General features: G+C 52.6%; 2 protein-coding genes across 3 annotated transcripts in view; one reads left to right on the top strand and one right to left on the bottom strand.

The window, feature by feature from the left end:
• USH1C (USH1 protein network component harmonin) overlaps positions 1-775 on the bottom strand; it is a 46,013-nt gene extending 45,238 nt beyond the window's left edge. For both annotated transcript variants that reach the window (XM_080816435.1, XM_080816437.1), the window contains exon 1: positions 645-775. In XM_080816435.1, coding sequence (XP_080672561.1) covers positions 645-680 — 36 coding nt within the window. In that variant the 5' untranslated portion in view covers positions 681-775. The remainder of the gene's footprint in view (positions 1-644) is intronic.
• Positions 776-3,341: 2,566 nt separating this feature from the next.
• OTOG (otogelin) overlaps positions 3,342-19,702 on the top strand; it is a gene marked incomplete at both ends in the record, with an annotated part of 76,567 nt that continues 60,206 nt past the window's right edge. The window contains 15 exons of the mRNA XM_080816287.1: positions 3,342-3,453; positions 3,881-3,944; positions 6,336-6,402; positions 7,533-7,608; positions 8,510-8,602; positions 8,771-8,925; positions 11,146-11,264; positions 12,552-12,757; positions 13,567-13,697; positions 13,947-14,053; positions 14,481-14,590; positions 14,971-15,099; positions 15,925-16,033; positions 16,326-16,372; positions 16,858-17,003. Of these exons, the coding sequence (XP_080672413.1) occupies positions 3,342-3,453; positions 3,881-3,944; positions 6,336-6,402; positions 7,533-7,608; positions 8,510-8,602; positions 8,771-8,925; positions 11,146-11,264; positions 12,552-12,757; positions 13,567-13,697; positions 13,947-14,053; positions 14,481-14,590; positions 14,971-15,099; positions 15,925-16,033; positions 16,326-16,372; positions 16,858-17,003 (1,671 nt within the window). The remainder of the gene's footprint in view (positions 3,454-3,880; positions 3,945-6,335; positions 6,403-7,532; positions 7,609-8,509; positions 8,603-8,770; positions 8,926-11,145; positions 11,265-12,551; positions 12,758-13,566; positions 13,698-13,946; positions 14,054-14,480; positions 14,591-14,970; positions 15,100-15,924; positions 16,034-16,325; positions 16,373-16,857; positions 17,004-19,702) is intronic.

Below are 19,702 nucleotides of genomic sequence, written 5' to 3'. Positions count from 1 at the left end.
GGAAGGACCTTTGAGAATCCTGGACCATCCTTGAGGTGCCTTTTTGGGACACACCAGGGGAGATGTGGCATTGCCTGAAGGATCTGGCTGACTTTCCGTACGTACTTTCTCCCTCTGCCCCCTGGTCAGCACCTGTTCCTCAGCTGCTTCTTAGGCCCTAAGAAATGCCCCGAAGCGGGGAGGGGGCTCCCTAAAGTGCTTTCTAACTCTTTTTTTTTTTTTTTTTTTTTGAGAGGACAGAGAGAAACAGTTTCCCTTTCCACCAGTCCCCACCTCTCAGACACTGCCCTATACCCTCTCTGTATGCTCCAACAGCCCTCAGCTTGGGGCACTAGGAGCTGGGTTCTGCCCACTACAGGTCAAGGCTGGAAGGAATTCCAACCCCAGAAAAGTCCCAGCCCTGCAGGGCGGAAGGAGAAAGGACACTGTCTGAAGATCCGTTTATGGGTTCCTACACCTACAGTCCTAGTGCCCCTTCCCTTATTTTACTGGGATCCCTGCTGGAAACCAAACAACCCTCAGGTTCCACAGCCCTGAGGCCACATTGGAAAAGGGAGGGGTGGGCCGGGTGTGTCCATCCCCCTCCACCCTGCCAGGACCCTGCCGGGGTCCTGGACGCTTTAGGGGTCCCTAGCAGCTCTGACCTTGTGCCGGAATTCTCGAGCCACCTTCCGATCCATGGCTGCGCCAGATCGAGCCGCGACACAGATCGAGTCGCTACACAGCTCGCTCCTTCGGGTGCCGGGCCGCTCCAAGCCGGCAGGAGCCTCACGGGAGATTCGCCGGCCCTGGGAGCGGTGGGGGCGGGGCCTGAGCGCGGTGGGGGCGGGGCCTGGGCGCGGCGGCTGGAAAGCCGAAGACACCTGTCCTGAAGCTTGTCGCCTCCCACCGACAACCGCGGAGCGAAGGGCCTGGAGTGTGTATATGTGGTGGTGGTGGCAGTGATCGGACTCCAGGCCAGCGCTCCGCTTGGAATGATCCCCAAATACAAGCGGCGGAGGGAGAGGATCTCGGGAGGCGTGGGCTGGAGTTTGAGACTTTTTGTGGCGGTCAGAATACTTTTTTGAGAAGGTCCCGAGAGTGTCAGGAGGGTAGGTAGGGATAATGTATGGATACCCAAATAGAGGCCCATTTGCGCGCTCCTGAGGCTTTCACCCCCTGCCAGGCATCTCACCTCCGAGTCCTTTCTATAATCACCTTCTCCATGGGCTTATTCCCGGTCAGAAGAAATCTTTGATCTGTGAATTCCTTGGGGGCTGGGTCTTAAGCCCCACTGAGGGCCAGGCAGTGCCTCTCCTGAGCCGACTTCCCCTCCCACCTCCCTAGCCCAAACCCACTCCAAACACACACACTCTCTGTCTCACTGAGGCATGGAAGGGCCTGGCAAGGACGTCCCGGTTTACTGCTGACTTTACCCAGGGCCGAGACCCCATCTGGTTCACCTGATTCAATTCAACCAAAGTTTGTTCAACTCCTAGGTCTAGTGCTGGAGTGCAAAGACAATGATGAACCAAGCCTGGGACAGACTGAGAGGGAAGAGGGGTGATAAAAACAGATGTGAATGGGAGAGAATGAGATCTTTAATCATGGAGCTAGCTAGTGCCTGGAGTTAACCCAGGGTGGGGGCCTGATCTTTGCAACAGGTCAGGGGTCAGGGGACAGGGAGATGGTCAGCAACCCAAAATAGTGTAACTTCAGGGACACTTACAACTGTAACTTCAGGGACATTTACAGACCCTCTCCCCTTTTCATCTTATCCCCAATACCTAAAGTTTTGCCAACAGACATATTTTTACCAACTACATATTTTTACTAAATTATTGCCTAGTTTAGGATGTAAAACCTTCCTGGACAGAAACCTTCAAATATTACCCATGTTCTCACCTTAGTATTAACTAGTTAATCCAAGATAAAAGGAGAAAACTTGTGGGATTTTCAAAGGTCCAGGAAAGATACTCAAAATATATTCCCCTCCAGTTTACTTTGTTGATTCTCTATATCTCTTAACTAAGTCATATGGCTGTTATTTCATAGTTAGAATCCAGCTGAGTGGCAAATGGGCTCACCAGGGAAATGCAGTCCACTAGCCACCTCAATCTTTTTCCATGAGCAACACTCCCACAGACTCTCTCCTTCTTTAAATGCTTCCCCTCTTGGTTTTGAGGATGGCACTGAGGCCTTGCTCTCCTCTCTTATGACTGTTCCTTTTCAAGCTTCCCCTGCCTTCATCTATTCCCTAACCAGGGTTCCATCCTTGACTCCCTCCTCTTCCTCTCATCTATGCCTATGGTTTCAAATACTGTGTGTGGGGAAGTGTGCTTTATTTACCACTATATTCCCAGAACACTGTGTGGTAAGAAATAGATGCTCAACAAATTTGTTGAATGGATGAATGAATGAATGCTTCTCAAGTCTATATCCCTGCCTAGGGGTCTCCTGGGGCCACCACTACCATCATGATCTTCATCATCATAATTATCTGCAAGGCTTGCATCCGGTTGGCGTTCCCACACTTAAGTGCCCGGGAGAATGCTTCACAGGTTCTCCAGGCTCCCAGGCCCACAGTTCCAGCATTAAAATATTCTTCCTGGACAGGGAGTGTATCTTGTTCACAAAACTAAAGTGGTTTTTGTTGGTCGGTTGGTTTTGTCGCTGTTTTCCATTTTGTTGTTGCTGCTGCTGTTGTGGTTAAAGTCTGGTCGTGAGGGGAGCAGTAATCTGGGAGTGTGACGCACTTCTGTGTTTCAGTCAATGCTTTCTGAGCTGGGGCCTGAACTAGTGCTGGGCATACAGAGGACTAAGTCACAATCCATTCCCTAGAGGTGCTCAGAAGGGGGGATGGGGGTGGGGGTAGAGTAGGGCCTCGGGGCCCTGGAAGCTGTAGTGGTTGAGTGGTGGGAGCACAGGCCAGAATTCTGCAGCCTTGAGCCTTGGTTGTGCCACTGACCACTGAGTGGCATGTCCCAGGGCATCTGTGGAAGGAGAGTGGAAGACCGGACTCACTCGAACAAGTGCCTGGGGCGCCTGGTGGTCTGCACTTGCTCCCCCAGGGTATTAGGGCCCAGTGATCTGAATCCAGACCCCTTTAGGGAGGATCAGCCACAGGACTAGAGGGGCAAAAGGGCAAAGGCTGGCGCCTAAGTTATGGTAATGAGCTGAGCCATCATGTCACTCTAGCTCGGGGAGGAGCCAAGCTCCTGGGAGGAGGGGCCGAGGGAACCCTCGGGCGAGAGAGCGAAAGGGACCGTGGTCGGGGAGTGGAGATGTGACCCTGCCTTCGCAGGGACAGGCATTGGGGCCCCCCGGCCCTGCGCTCAGGCTTCCCAGCTTCCCTGCACCCCATGGGGTCCCTGGCCCCTGGCGCCCCCGCGCCGGCGCTCTGCATGCTTCTGGCCTGCGTCTGGCTGACGGGGGGCGAGCCGGCGGGCCAGTCCCTGCCGGTGCAGTCTCTCGGTGAGAGGGGTGTGGACTAGGGGAGGCGGGGGTCGCGGGAATGTTCAGGGGAACGGGCAGGTTCTAGAAAGGGAGGAAAAAGAGGTTCGAGGGAGGTCAGGGCGACAGCCAAGGGGAGGGTCGGAGGGGGCGCAGAAGGAAAAAGAGGCCAGCGACAGCCGGTGAGGGGTGTGTGGGCAGAACGCGTCCCAAGCTAGGCAGGATGGAAGAGACCCCAAGTGGAGAGCTAGAGAGAACTGGGGCACAGAGAGTAAGAGGAAAAGGGAGACCCCTGTTGGAGAGGTGGCCAGAGAGGGGGAGAACGCATTGAAGTCTGTAAGGAGAGAGAATGCGGGGATGAAGAAGAGGCTTCCTGGAAGGTGGGGGACAGGTGGTGGGAGACCCAACAAAGGGAGGCCTGGCTTGAGTGGGGCGCAATCGTCCCCAGGTGCAGCACTCACAGCCCAGGGTAATGGCGAGCTGCAGCGGCGGGAGCCCGCCCAGAAGCCCAGGTGAGTAGGCGCAAGCTTGCGGCTGCCCCACCCAGGCCTCCCACCTTTATTCCTGGTGTGGATGACCCCAGGGTTTTAGCACTGAGGGTGGGGTGCCCTTGGGGTGGTGGGGAGGCCATGTCCCATTCCTATCCCCTCCCCAAAGTTAGGCTTGTTTCTTATCTAGCCACAGACATCAGGAGGTGACCCTTGCCACGGAGGATACAACAACAGTGATGGGAAGCCAGGTGAGAGGAGGCCTGGAGGGGGGGCTTACACGGGGAGGGGCTTATTTCTGTATGGGACTGGGGCTGGCTGGGAGGTCTGTAGGTTGCAGGAAGTTTGTCTCTGCAGTTACTTGAAAGGGAACAGTGTTCCTAGTGTACGTCTGAAGTATGCAAATTCATGGGACACTTGTATTCCCACTTCACTAATCTCTTGGAACCCTGTGGTCAGTTCAGTTTGTTTTTGTTTTCGTTGTGTTTTATTTGGGGAGGAGGGCACTACTGATGCAATCAGGACATAGCAGACTCTCACATGCCCCGGGGTGAAAGTATGAACGTGGAGTTCTCTTGTCCCTGCCTAGTCTGGGGAGGTACAAAACCCCATAAGAGGCCCTATTCCATACCTTGACCAGGTCTCCAGCAAGGTTTGCTTTGAGAGGAGAGACAATTTTTTTTTTTGTCTCTGGATCAGGTGACTTAGGCTCTCTTTCCAATCCTGTCCTGCACGCATCTTTTCTACAATGGCAGACACGTTACAAATCCGGCCCACCCCACAGCCAGATCCCCCAGAGCACCTTGAACCTCAACTCACACACCGTGGCCCTAGGGATCTGCTCTGGGCAGCTCCTTGTGCCAGCAGTTTGGGGAGTATCATTTATAATAGAAAACAATGTGCCCCCAATACCTCCCTTTTGGAAATAGGTAGGAAGACCCTGAAGACAGGAAGAGAACTTGTTTATTCTGTAAGTGGCAGATAATCTAAGCTTTTTATTTCTCGTTTGACCATTTTTTCAGGTCCCAAGTTTTAGAATCATAGTCGGATGCAGTTTGAATTGAAAGAAAATGTTTTTGTTGTTGTTGTTGTTTTAAGATTTATTTATTTATCTATTTGAGAGAGAAGGTTGGGAGGGGCAGAGGGAGAGGGAGATAAGCAGGTAGCCCAATGCTGGGTTCCATCTCACAACACTGAAATCATGACCTGAGCCAAAATCAAGAGTTGGATGCTTAACTCACTGAGCCACCCAAGCGTCCTGTTATTCTTTTTATATATGATGATATCAAGGTAGGTGGGTGACCTGTTGGGGCCCCTAGGAAGCAGGTGAAACAAGGTCTACTAGTGAAGCCAGGCTGTTGCCCCACAACATAAATGCCCCACTGGACTCCAGGAATCCCTTTGTTTTGGTGGGGAAAATGACCCTCAGCCAAGCACCTCATTCCCTTGGCAGGATTCCTTCCTTGCTGGACTCCAGGGTAGGCCTCCCTCCTTTCTCCTTGGGGAAGCATCTGGAACAGACAACACCAGTAGGTTTCTCATGTTTCTCCTTAGAGCAAATAAGGGGTTGGAATGGCCTTCCTTTAAACCCACTGGAGTGGGTGTGGGGGAATGAAGTCATTAGCCAGAAAGTTAACCAGGGGATCCTTCAAGGGCTTCTGCCTGGAATTACCTCATCGGTAAGCAACCTTCATTTCAGTGCTGCCACATTCCTACAGAGCACAGCCATTCTCCAGAGCACTGATCATATAGAGCAGGATGGGGGAAAAATGCATTGTTATTTACAGGAACCTCAATTTCACTGAAATTTAGCATTCCCTTTAATTATGCCTGTAGGCTACAAACCACAAAACAGCAGTAGCAGTGTCTGTGATTGTCACCAGGAGAAATCACAGATATTGTTTTATCACCGTACACTTGTTGGTATTTCCAGATCTCCTTTATACTTACTACCTCAAAACCCTGGCCATGATAAGACCCATTGTTAGATCTTGCTGTTTAATGTAGTAATAAACAAGGACAAGTACCAAATCACACATTTTGATAAAATATTTTCATAACTATATTGCAATATAATCGATGTCTTTTGTCATCTTGTGTCTCATTTTATGTATTTATAAACATTTTTCTAGGATTGGGTCAATAGATTTTACTCAATTATCAGAGAGGTTCTTGGCATCAAAATGACTAGAAACTTCTGATCTATACTGAAGATGAATCATTTGGGCAGGATTTAAAAATTTCTCCAGAAAATGGCCTTGATTCTATAGCGCTATCTTGCCCTTGTTAACACCAATCTCAGAAGCCACATCTGAGGTGGGGGCGAGGAGTGGAGAGACAAAAAGACTAGGTTTCATTAAGAGCTCTTTGGGGCCTGTGGGATGCAAGGCGATCGTTTTTCCCATGTTCTCTGAGGCCCTGTGAGATTGATTACGACAAGGATGGGAAGCCTGACTCCTGGGGCTCAGGCTGGGTGTGCAGGGTAAGGAGAGCTGGGGAGGACCCAGGAACCAGAGGCCAAAGTGGGACAAGGCCCAGGAGGGGCCAGTGACCTCCCAGGGGTCAGCAGGACAGTGAAAATGGAGGTGGTGAGTACCCAGGGATGAGGCGGAGAGACTGGGCCCGCCAAGGAGGGGCAAAGACCCGAGGCTGGGCTCCAGGGGCAAAGGGTTCTGAATCTTCTCCATGTTCTAAGTCTGTGGCCAGAGGCTGGGGATTCTGCCCGAGGATGTAGAGATGACAGGGAGAGAGGAAGACACGTGAGACAGGTACCCACAGTGTGCTTGGTCCCTTGTTGGCCCTATGAACAAGGACATGAACTCCCTGAGGGCTGGGACTTTGTCCCTTTCATATTGGTAATCTATAGAAACAGGGAGGCTGGGGCTCTGAGAGGGGAGGAGCTTGTCATGCCCCAGACCCCAGAGCCAGGTGATATGAGCCACCTCAGACTAGGGTCCCAGGTATCCAAGTCAGCTAGCTGTGTGGTGACTGGACACACCTGATGTTCAGGATAGTTCTAATTTCAGGTGGTTTATATCTGGAGAGACCACGTGTTGGGATTTTTGGTCTGGAAGATAGGATTTCTCAGCTAACTTTGCCTGTGTCCTCCTCAGATTTATGGTATCAAGGAGAGTCCTGGCTTGGAGATGAGTTCTGAGGACCGTGGGTGGTGACCTGTGAGGAAGGTTGGGGGGGAAGATGGGGTGAGATGTTCCTCTGCCTTGGGGCAAGGGGTTGCCTTTGTTTCCTAGGCCTGCCTTGTGTGGTTTCTGTGGGGAGGGGGAAACATATTTGTTCTCCAGATAAGGGGGTTTTGTGTTGGGCTGTGGGGGACTCAAAAATGTACTAGGGAGGGAAGAAGAGAGGGGAGGCTGGAGGGTTATTGGAGCATGAAGGGGAGGGAATATGTTCAGGCCTCCAAGATGCCATTTTGGAGGGTAAAAACCACCTTCACTCCCCTAGGGCAGGCCTGAGAATTCTCCCAGACCTCTCAGAGGTGGGTCTGGGGAAGTGGAGTGGCTGGGGGCCTCCCTCCTCCAGGTGATGGACGGGAAGGGCCATGACCTTTAGGAGATCCCTCCCTGACTGAGTTCTCTTCCTCGTCTTTAAAAGGAGACTGAAGTCCTGGACTCCTTGGCCATGTCTTCCTGGGAAAGGCGGCTCCATCGGGCCAAATGTGCTCCATCTTGTAAGTGACGCCCTCCCTGTGGCCTGTGGGAGGGCCCTGGCCCACAGAGAAGCTGTGAGGCCAAACCAGGCTCTCCTCAGGGCCTCCTATGCCCTCTTTGCCCTGCAAGAGCACCTTTCCACCTTTCCCAGCACTGGCCTCCCAACTCTATTTTGCTTTCTCCTTCCTGGCTGAGGAAGTGTCCTGTTCGTATGACCATGGCCCTGTGGCTTCTCCCTCTCATGCTGTCTGATGCCAGTGAGATTGGGCTTCCTTGTTTAGTGGTTGTTTCCTCTCTCCACTTCACCCTGTTTCTGTGGCCTCTCCCCTCACCCTTTCCGGTGTCCATGGCCCTTTCTCTTGCATCCTGGCTCCTTCCCTGACCACACTCTGCTCCCCTCTGTCTTGTTGTGCTCTGTGCTCTGTGGCCTTTCTGTCTACCATCTTCTCAATGTGAGGCATCTCCCCACTCCCTGGGTCATGCTTAGGTGTCTTCCCCTGAGCTTAAGGAACAGTGAGGAAGAATGGTCCATGAAGATCTCTGGGCAGTCTCCCTACTCACCACGCATGCTCCATACTCAGTCTGCCTTGTGTGGCAGCCAGGAACTTTAAGCAGAGGGAGCTGAAGGCCCAGGTGGGGATGGCCTGGGGTCACTTGATGCACACTGAGGACAGGTACTCTGAGACCCCACGCCGCCTGCCTGTCAGGGAGGGAGCCAGGCAGCCAGATGTGAGGCACCCTACTTGTGCCACCACTAAGGCTAGCTACTGAGGAAGGCTGAGCCCACCTGTGGTGGGGATCTGAGTGCCACACAGCTCTGGGAGGGCCAGGTCTGGTGCCTGGCATGAGGGAGGTGCTGTATCCCGGGGTTCTGCCCAGCTTGGCTTAATGGGGGGGGTGCCTTCTGTGTCTCCCCTGCAGACTTGTTCTCCTGTTTCAACGGGGGCGAGTGTGTGTACCCAGCCTTCTGTGACTGTAGACGCTTCAATGCCACAGGACCACGCTGTCAGATGGGTGGGTCTGAACTCTGTCCCAGCCCTGGTATGGGCCATGGGTACAGGGAAAGCTTGGGGGCCTGAGACCTGGGGGTCCTGGGCTGGGAGGGGTAGGGGCTGGCCCTGCTAGCCTCTGGCCTGAGGCCCACTGCAGCCGCACGGACAGGTTCTCTCTTCTCTGGCACAGTGTACAATGCTGGCCCAGAGCGGGACAGCATCTGCCGGGCGTGGGGACAGCACCACGTGGAGACTTTTGATGGTCTCTACTACTACCTCTCCGGGAAAGGCAGCTACACCCTGGTGGGGCGCCATGAGCCTAAAGGGCAGACCTTCTCCATCCAGGTGAGGCCTTCTTTACCCTGCCAATCTAGGAAGGTTCCATGAGGCTCTGTAGGTTGTGCTGGCCAGGGCTCTGCTCGTCATAGTTAGAGTCTACACCTGGGAGGAGCTGGGGCTCCTCAGTTCTCTCTTACCCACTTACTCCTGGTTGCCCCTGGCCAGTCATTGATTTAGTCACTCAGCATTAAGTGTTAGTCACCTACCTGTACTCTTCCTGGCACAAAACTTGGTAATGGCCTTGTGGACAATAATACAGATGTGGTCTCTGTCCTCGTGGAACTCACAGTATAATGGGGAAAACAGACATCAAGTTGAATGAATCATTTCAAGAGTAACTGAGAGCTTCAGAGGAGAAATGCCAAATGTTAGAAGAGCATGTGGTGGAAACCTAACCTTGTTTATTGGGAAGGATAATGATTAGGGAAGACTTCCTGGAGGAAGTGACATTGAAGTTGAAATCCAAAGAATGAATTGGAGTCAGCCAAGTGAAGGGTCACAGGGATGAGGTAAGAACATTCTAGGTAAAGGGAATTTGGGTGCTAAGGACCTGAAATAACAAAGAACATCGTGCCTCTGAGGAAATGGTAGAGGTCCTGGATGACTCAGTTCAGGGTTCTCTCTTCTAAGAAGCCCTCCTGGATGCACTGACCTCCTAACCTGGCTCAGGGGCTCCTCTCTGTGTAACCAAAGTTCTATATTGTTGCATGGCCCATGCCTTTCTCTTACGAAGGTCTGTTTCCAGGTTGGTCTTTTCTACTAGATAGAAGCTTTCTAGGCAGGACCATGTCTTTCCATTTGGTGTTCCCAGAACCCAGATTAGTGCTCAATAAAAGTTTGTCCTGTCTATGAACACATGCGTGAGACTCACTGTCAGGTAGATCTGATTTCCATGCTTACCCTGGGTGCTGAGTGGAGGTCGGTATACCTCCATCTGGAGAAAAGTCTGCTTGGGGAGCCAGCTCTGCTGAGGGGCACCTTGGTTAGGACTGAGCTAGGGCCAGGGGCTTGGGAATTTGGGGAGGTGCTCACTGTCACCCCTCTGCCGGCAGGTATACCCTCTGTCTCAGGCATAGACCTGTCACACCCTGGACGGGCTGACCAACTCTGTCCTCTCTACCTGGGCATATCACACATCGGGTTTCTCATCACTGTCGTTTCGTGATGGATATGTTATAATTACTTAGACTAATGGGGTGCCATGCATTCATGGATTATGAAATAAACTTAATGAGTTATAACCAGCACCCCCCTCCCTGAAAGAAAGAAAGAAAGAAAGGGAGGAAGGAAGGAAAAAAGAAAAAAACTAAAGGGAATGGAAAATATAATGTGGATGCATTACACATTAACAGGGGGGAATACTATTTTGTAACATTTTTGTTTTATTTATATATGTATATATTTATATTTCTTATTGTGGGTCATGATCTAAAGTTTGAAAAATTTAATTAGACTGTGGGGTGGCTTTCACAGGCCCCACTTTCAGCTGATCTGACTCCAGCCTGCTCAAACACATTTAAGGTAATCTAGTGGAAGGGTTTCCACACTGGGAAGAGAAACATTGAGGATTTCCCCTAAGCCCTGGGAGCCTCAGTTCTCCCCCTTCTCTTGGGTCTTTTGGCTTTGAGGTGAAGGTTCTGCCTGAGGAGGGGGCGGAGGAGACAGGCACATGACAGGCAGCACGGGAGTGACATGTGTGGCTGGGTGTGCAGGGAAGGACTAGACCGTCCCCCTAGCCTGCCAGGGTCATGGTAGGAGTGTGTGTTTATAGTGTGTGCATGAGAGTGCCCAGTGAATCTATGAGGGGTGTGTGTGTGTGTGTGTCTGTGTCTGTGTCTGTGTCTGTGTTCTGTGTCAGAAGGTGTGAGTGCTTACCTTGGCTTTGAATCTGATAGGATAATCTGGGTTACAAAAATGAAAAACTCAGAAATAGGGAGACAGCATAATGTCTTGGAAAGAGCCCTGAAATTCAGCCTTCAGTCCTGGGATGGAATCCTGGTTCCGTGTGTGTGTGACCTTCATCACTTCACCTCTCTGAGTATCAGTCGCCTCCTCTGGGAAACGCGGATCACCACAGCTCTGTCCTCCATGGGGTGCTAGGCACACGGAGGGCCGGCGATCGCATTAAGTGGGAGCTTCGTGGGGTGTCCCTGGGCTCAGAACGGAAGCTCAGGGCCAGGTCTTTGGCAGGAACCCTGCACAGTGGCCTCTAAACCCCCCAACCAGGTGCACAACGACCCCCAGTGTGGCTCCTCCCCCTACACCTGCTCCAGGTCAGTCAGCCTCTTCTTTGCGGGGGAACAGGAGATCCGTCTGGCCAAGGAGGTCACCCACGGAGGCGAGAGGTAACTGTAACACCTGCCCTGAGCTCGCCTGCTCCCTGGCACTGGTGGTGGGGGAGGGTGAGCGCCTTCCTTCGAAAGCCTGAAGGAATATGTTTTCTGGGGCAAACAGCGGATTGTCCACTGTCAAGGCAGCAACATACTGGCAGGCCAGCTGGGTTTCTTGTCATCTGGGTTTAAAGAAAAATGAGTCCCTCAAGATTTTCTGAGAAACCCTGTGGGTTTCCAGACAGTGGGTATTCGGGCCAATGGCAGAATTTTCCAGATAGTTGAGAATATACCACTACAAACATGCTTACTCTTTTTCTTTCACAATTTCGAGGGAATCTTCCTGAATGGATCATACAAATTGAAGCCTCCTCAGAGCAGATACTGAGCACAGTTTCACCTTTTCTGATGACAGAGGGTCATTTGAATGTCACTTATCTTGCTGGGACATCAGGGACGTCTGGGACCAGGGGAATGAGGACTCTTCCCCCACACCACATGGCCCAGACTGTGGTTCCGAAATCTTTCCCGTTATCTTGTCTTCACTGTCCTCTCCTTCCCTTGCTGTCTGCTGTCACGATGCTGCTGGGTTGGGAGAAGGAGTCGTCCTGTGAGGACCCTTCTCCCGTTCTCATTTCCTGCTTCAGATCTGGAAACTGGGTAACCAAGCTCTCTGGGCCGAGTGTAAAACTGAAAGTCCAAGGGTTTCTCCTGTGAAGAAAAGATGGGTATATGGATCTTTGGGTACCAATTTTGGCCAGTTAGACCCTTTTTTGTTTTTGTTTTTCTTCCCTGATTTTCAGGTGGATTGAAAGTTGACACATTCCAGACAAGCTAGGAGACCCTGTCCCAGTACAACTGGGAATGTGGTTGGGACTGCTTTTCTTCCACTCCCAGTTTTCCTTATCCCTCAGCTTTTTTCTCTTCCTACCCCTTTCTTGCTCCCCACCCAAAATACCAAACCAAGTCAGTGTCTGCTTCTACCTTTTCTCCCATCTAGGAGAAAGGAGCTGGCAGCTTCACTCTTAAGATTTATCCCTGCCAGGGAAATTGCAATTTTGAGAGCAAGCTTTAAACTCTGAACACAAAAGAATCCCTATCTAATGGTGGACTTCAGATACCGGGGAAGTCGGGGGAGGGAAAGTGGGGGCCGCAGATCCCATGGTACCAGTGGCATGTGGATAAGGCGGGTGCTGGGTATACAATGGGTCCTGCGGGCAGGGGACGGCAGGTCCTTTGGTGAAGGGACTGGATGAGTGGAGGTGGCATGAACAGCCTGAAGCTCTGGGCCATGCCCTGCAGGGTCCAACTGCCACAGGCGATGGGGAGCCTGCGTCTGCAGCGGCTGGCCGGCTACATCCTTGTGCGGCATCAGTCAGCCTTCACGCTGGCCTGGGATGGTGCCTCGGCCGTCTACATCAAGATGAGCCCGGAGTTCCTGGGCTGGACTCATGGGCTGTGTGGGAACAACAATGCTGACCCCCAGGACGATCTGGTGACCAGCTATGGTGAGGAGCAGGGCAAGTGGCCTCCGAGGACTTTGGGTGGTATGGGGGATGGGCCAGCCTGGGCAGGGCAGGAGAGGCCTTGGGGCAGAACCCTGGGCTCGTGGTACTGAAGACCCAGCAGGAGTCCAGGGACCCCTTCCTACCCAGTGTGTAGCCTCAGGCATGTTCCTAACCACTCAGCCTCAGTTTCCTTATCTGTAGAACAGTCATAAGGAGAACCCCTACTAGGGTTGTGTGAGGATCTAAAGGGCACTTTGCTAGGGGGGATTGACCCCACAAGATGAGTATGTTCCGGGGGCAGGGAGCCAAAGGCTGGAGAGAGCCAGGATGAAAAAGGCCCCATGGGAGCTGAAGATGCCTGTGGAAGTGTGGTAAGAAGTCAAGTGAAGCCTACAGGGCCAAATCATGGCAGCTCTGCCCGGAAGAAGGGAAGTGATCTCTTTGAGTACCCACAGCATACGGAACACTTAACATACAGTTTTTGCAGTAACCTCATGGTGGCACTATCTGCCCTATTTCACATATGGGAGAGCTGAGGCTCAGGCAGGTGCAGGAGCTTGTCCAGGCTCGTATCCCCCCGAGGCTGGAGCAGTAGGGAGCTACTACAGGTTCTATGGCCTATTATCACTAGCTTTTTCAGGAGAATGGTTCCATTGGGAAATGCAGACTGGGATGGGAGCCAGGAGGCTGGATTCTTCAACTCCTTGCCCACCTTTTGGCATCTCTTTGGCTCCCCCTGCCCTTTCTCAGAACCCTCTGTGGCCCCTTCCCCGCCATCCCCCTGTGGTCATGCTCGTTCTCACCTCCAGGGAAGCTGACCGACGACGTGGCTGAGTTTGTGCACAGCTGGCAGGAGCAGGCCCCCAACCAGCCTCCGAGGCCTACAACTTCCTCCCTGCCTCGCCCACCGTGTCTACAGCAGAGCCCAGGAACCATGCAGGTCTGGACCCTGGGGAGAGCGCCTCCCCCTACCCATCCTAGTGTCTGGCTTAGGTTCATTTCCTGTCCACCTCTTAGAAAGTCTCTGATTGCAGGGGCCCAGGCTCATCTGTGCCTACGGTGCCACCCTTTTTTCTCTGCCATTCTTGTTCTCTCTCCTGAGCTCAATTGGCGTTCGGTGTGTGGGGCTGGTGAAGTCCAAGAACTGTGCATGGCTTTGCCAGCCCCCAGCTCCTGGCCTTTTCCCTAGGGTGTGTATGACCGGTGTGAGGCACTGCTGCGGCCCCCCTTTGATGCCTGCCATGCCTACGTCAGCCCTCTGCCCTTCACAGCCAGCTGTACCAGTGATCTCTGCCAGTGAGTCGTCAGCCCAGAGTGGGGCTGGGTTTGGGTTGTGGGGAGACCAGTCCTGGTATTTCGGGGGCCGGGGACAGGGAGGCAAGGGGGCTCAGCATGTGGGCCACTGAGCCTGATAATCCCAGGCCTTGTCAGATAGGCTTCCCAAAACTCAGAAATTCCTACCTGTGTAAGTGGGACAGAGCTTCCCTAGTCTCTGAAGCCCAGAAAGGGGACCGACGCCCTCAGGGTCAAACAAGTCAATGGCAGTGTTGGGACTGGAGCCCAGGTGTCCTGCCTCCATCTGTATATGTGTAGATATCTTCCCGGTCTCCCTCTCCTAGCTGCGTGACAAGGAGGGCTGCCTTGAGCCCTGGAAGACTTCAAAGGGTGCTGGAGGGCAGGTGGCAGATTGGGCTCTGGTGTGACACTTGGTTTCCTGGCACAGGTCTGTGGGCGACGAAGCCACCTGGTGCCGGGCGCTGGCTGAGTACGCCCGAGCATGTGCCCAGGCAGGGCAGCCACTGCGGGACTGGAGGACCCAGCTCCGGCAGTGCGGTAGGGGCGTCCCGCTGGTGGGCAGGGAGGGGTTCATGTGAGCTCTGTCTTGGGGCTCTGGGTGGCATCCTCGGGCCTCAGCTCAATGTCCTGTCCTGCTTAGAACCATAGTTGTTGGAGCTAAGTCCTGAGGCCTCATCCTCCTGTGACTGAAGAGCGGACAGGCTCAGAGTGGAGGGACTGGCCTAGGGTCCCAGAGCCAGCTAAGGGTCGTTCTCAGAGCCTCCCATGCTCTGGCCAACTTCCTGGTCATCCAGGGCTCCCACCGGGACTAGGGGAGCAGGAAGATCACAGCCCTTCCTCCCCCTACCCCAAGGCCTGGAGTAGGGACTGGGTCTGTCCTGGCAGAGCCTGGGCCGGACTGTCCCCTACCCCCACAGCCGTGCATTGCAAGGAGAAGGGCTTCACCTACAACGAGTGCATTGCCTGCTGCCCCGCCTCCTGCCAGTCCCGGGCATCCTGCGTGGACAGTGAGATCGCCTGTGTAGATGGCTGCTACTGCCCTGATGGTATGCTGGGGGTGGGGGGAGTCTGGCAGTGTCTTCCTGGGCTGGCACAGATGAGCATGAAGCAGGGGCTCAGAGGGGGCATGTTTGTGGAATGAATGAAGGAAGGGACACACAACTGATTAGGGAGTAACTGAATGACCGGCTTCAGGGAGGTGACGGTGAGGGTGACTGTCCATCACCGTGTTTCATTTGATCCGGACTGAGCTTTGTAAGGTGTGTAGACCAGGACAGGTCATTCATTTGTTCATTTGTTCTTTTATCACACAGGCATTTGCTTAAACACTTACCCACGTTTTTTAGGGGGTATAAATTTGTAGCACGTCTGTAGGTGCAGCTCACTTGGCGAGGTAGGGTTGAGATAAAAATATATGGGAGATAAAGGCACTGACTTTAGGGGTCAGAATCCAGTTGCAGTGATAAGATACACATCCCTATGACTCCCATCTGAGGCATAATGTAGTGAGGACCTGCTCAGGGGTTCAGACAAGCAGAGACATAGGAATTCAGTGTGGGGAGAGATTGTCAGGGAAGGCTTCCTGGAGGAAGTGGTACCCAAGCTGGTTGTAGATGCAGTGACAGGCTTTTGAGAGGCAGGGAAGACAAGCTAGTCAGTATGCAGGCTGCTTGGGGTGGTGAGGTGAGATTATTTGCCCAGAGGGGATTCCAACCTGGCCTGAGCCAAGGATTTATGCAGGAGGGAGCTTGAAAGCAGGCTCAGGGGTGAAAACTTGGATGAGGGGATCTTTGTCCCAGGCCCAGGGCAACCACAGATGGTCTGTGAACAGGAGTGGAGGTGAGTCAGGTGGGCCTTTGGTGTTACCCTAGGGCTGATCCTTGAGGACGGGGACTGCGTGGCACCAGCTGAGTGTCCCTGTGAGTTCCATGGGACCCTGTACCCGACTGGCTCTGTGGTGAAAGAAGATTGCAATGCCTGGTCTGTGTCCACAGCCGAGGGGTAGGGGGGAGTGGTGATTTCCAGTGTTTTCCATCAGGGTTGTCCATCTGGGGTCTGGGAGCCCTGGGGATGTGGGGGCCCTCACTCAGCATCTCTAAGTCCCGGGAGATTTCATTCGAGCTAAGCCTTGGAGGTGGAGGAAATCCCCGCCACCCATTGTAGAGACGGGAAGACCAAGGGCTGGGCACAGGAGCTCTGTGGACCCTGCAATCCTCCAGCATCTATCCTAGGCCTGGAGAAGTGAGCCGTGCCTCCTTGGTCTCTGTTTCAGCACATGCACGGCAGGCAAATGGGTGTGCAGCTCCGCTGTCTGCCCAGGTATGTCTGAACCCCACCTCGGATTCCAACCCCTTCTTCTAGCCTCACAGCTTTTTGGGGCAGGAAATTTGAGGGGGGGCCAGGCCCGCAGTTCCCAGCTTGACCCACTTTGTTTCCTCAGAGCCATTTTGCCTGGTTAGGGGATTGCTTCTGCTCCTGCCAGGGAGGGTTTTTAAGGGGGGTGGTCTATCTAAGGACCTATCTATGGGGGGCTTGACCAGAGACTGCTCTCCAAGCTCAGGCCTTGGTCTCCTAGAAGGGGGAGATGCCCAGGGCAGGGCTGTATCTCCCTTCAGATCTGCCAGTGGGGGGCAGGGCTGCTTCTTCCCAGAGACCAGAGTGTCAAAAAGAGGGTCGGCACTCCAAACATGGCCCGAATTCCTGAGGACAGGGAACTGTCTCTTCCTATGCTTAGAGCCTGCAGGGCAGAGGCCGTCCCTGTGGGCGCAGCAACCATGTGTCAGCCACCTTTCTCTACCCCTCAGCTGAGTGTTCAGTGACTGGTGACATCCATTTCACGACCTTCGACGGTCGCCGGTACACGTTCCCCGCCACGTGTCAGTATATCCTGGCCAAGAGCCGCTCCTCGGGCACCTTCACAGTGACGCTGCAGAATGCCCCATGTGGTCCGGTAAGGTCTGGGGACCTCAGGCCCAATCCAGCCAGCCACCCCTGCTCTCTGCCTCCTAGAGAGGCTGAGCAAATTAGAGCTGGGTTTCCACAGCCAACTCACCCTGATGTCTAGTCTTTCTGGGCAGAGCCAGGGGGCAGGAGAATATATTCTGTCTCTAGAACATCTGCTAGCTGAGAGGAACTTCCCTTTTCTGGGCCTCAGAGTGTTGTTTTTTTTTTTAATCTCTAAAATGGGTCTAATTTAACTGAATCTTTTCTGATTCCTTGGATTGTACCTTCAACATCTCCATATTCATTCATTGATTCATTCATTCGTTCAGCAAGTACTGAACATCTGTTTGTGCCGGAAGCTATTTGGGTCTTGGAGACTGTTATGAATTGGATTTGGCTCCGCCCTCCTGGGCCTTGCGCTTTGGTAGGTGACCCCATTATCCACCATGTTATCGGAGCTGGGACAATGTGGACCTCACAGGGTAGGTTTCCATGGAGGAGCTTTTCTTTGTTGTTGTTTTACCTAGATGTCAGGTGGGAAGAGGCGTGGATCCGGAAAGACTTCCTAGAGGTGGTGACCCATGAGCTGTGTCAGCCACTTGTGAATGTAACTGAGAAAATGGCCAACTTGCTGGTCTGGGGTAGTTGTGAGTTTATGTGTCTCTCAGTGGCCGCATTTTCCCTGAGCCCTGGTCTGGGCTACACTCAAGCTCCTTCCTGTGCAACAGAGCAGGGGTTCACACCGATTGCCAGGGCAGCCACCCTAACCCCACCTCCTTGCCTGCCTTCCTCCCCCAGTGATGTCAGGTGGGTGAGCAGACATCACTCAGAGGTGCCCCTCCCTGGCCCTGGGGATCTAGGCTGGGCTGTGGACAAGGGAGAGGGCTGTGCTTTCTTCCTTTTGAGACTTGAGTGACACCCCCCCACCACCACCACAGAATGGTCTGGATCTGCCCTTGGCTGCTCTCTGAATCAGAAGAATACTTGTCCTCAAAAGCCAGGTTACTCTCATCCTGAGAGTTGCAAAAGAAAAGGCAAAGCAGACAAACATGGCCCAGTGGGACTCCTACCCATTTACAAAGTTCTAGAGTCTTAGAATGCCTGGAGCTATGGGACCTTGGAGGTCCCTTACCAGCCCTCTTTCTACCATGTTTTGGATGGTGGCCAGCTGGCCTTGGCCTGAGGTAACCTGCTTCATTGCTGAACAGTGTCTCTTGATAGCACTTTCCTTTTACCATGAGCCAGGTCTCCTCCTTGTGACTTCATCTATGCTGATGAACCAGTAGAAGGCCAGCCCTCTGCCAGGTCTGTGTGGAGCACAGTGAGGGTTTACACAGATGAGTCAGACCCTGGTCCTAGCCACCAGGAGCTCATAGCCCCATGCGGGAGTCAGTCATGTCCTCAGGTGAGGTGCTTCACTATGACATACAAGACATACAAGTGCTGTTAGAGGAGAGTTCTGTGGAGAAAGAAATATTCCTACGGGTTAGAAGAAAGGATCAAGGAAAGCCTCATGGCAGGGGTGGCATTTGAGCTGCATAACCTAAAAAGTGGGCCTAGAAAGATAAATGGAAATAAGATAAGTCTATTTGAGGATGGGGAAGAAGGGCAATCCAGGAGGATCAGGTCATATGAAAGAAAGCAACAAGGTTGGAATGTTCTAGAATACATTAAGGCAGATGCAGAAGGACTTGGCAATTGGCTGACTGGCTGGTAAGGTGCAGGGTGTGTGGGAGAGAAGCAGGAGGAGTCAAAGATGAAGCCATGACTTCAGTCCTGGGTGGACACGAGGTGGTAGAGTGAGGATGTTAACAGAGAGGATGGTGCTGATAAAGTATTTGCACAGTACTTTGAACTTTGACAAATCACTTTTGCATAGGACATCTAGTTTAAGGCTCAAAATACCCCCATGTAGTCATCATTATTATTCTTCCCAGTTAAAATATGGTAAGACAGGCCCTCAGAGGCCTGGGGCTATTTCTGATAACCCCCAGCCAGCAGGAGGGGGAGCAGAGCCGGAAGCCCAGAAAGCCTGTCACAGCCTGTCACAGCCTTTCAAGTATTTTTTTCAAGTAGATCTTATTTTTCAGAGTAGCTTTAGATTTTATGGAAAAAAGGCAAAGGTAGTACCTAGAGTTCCTATATACCCCACATCTAATTTCTCCTATGATTAACATCATACATTAGTATGGTACATTCACCGCAAATAATGAACCAATGTTTGTTTAGACATTAACTAAAGTCTGCACTTCACTCATATTTCCATATTTATATTTTCAACCCAATACCATTTTTCTCTGTTTCAATCTACCACATTACATTTAGTCATCGTGTCTCCTAAGCTCTTCGTTGTTGTTATAGTTTCTTCTCTCTTTCCTTTTTATGTGTGTGGGTGTGTTTTTGTTTTTTTTGTTTTTGTTTTGTTTTTGAGAGAGAGGGAGGGAGAGAGAGGGCACATGCATGAGCCAGGGGCAGGGGCAGAGGGAGAGAGAGAGAAAAAATCTTAAGCAGGCTCCATGCCAGCGTGGAGCCCCATGTGGGGCTTGATCTCCCCACCCTGACATCATGACCTGAGCTGAAATCAAGAGTCAGATGCTTAACCAATGGAGCCACGTAGGTGCCCACTTGCTGTTACAGTTTCTAAGACTCTATGATGATCTTGAAGGTTGAGGAGTTCTGGTCAGATATCTTGTAGAATGCCCCTCT

This window comes from Martes martes (genome assembly GCF_963455335.1).
Source record: "Martes martes genome assembly, chromosome: 10".
NCBI lineage: Eukaryota > Metazoa > Chordata > Mammalia > Carnivora > Mustelidae > Martes > Martes martes.
The sequence above is the reverse complement of the archived record's forward strand: the minus strand, read 5'-3'. Positions and strand labels throughout refer to the sequence as shown.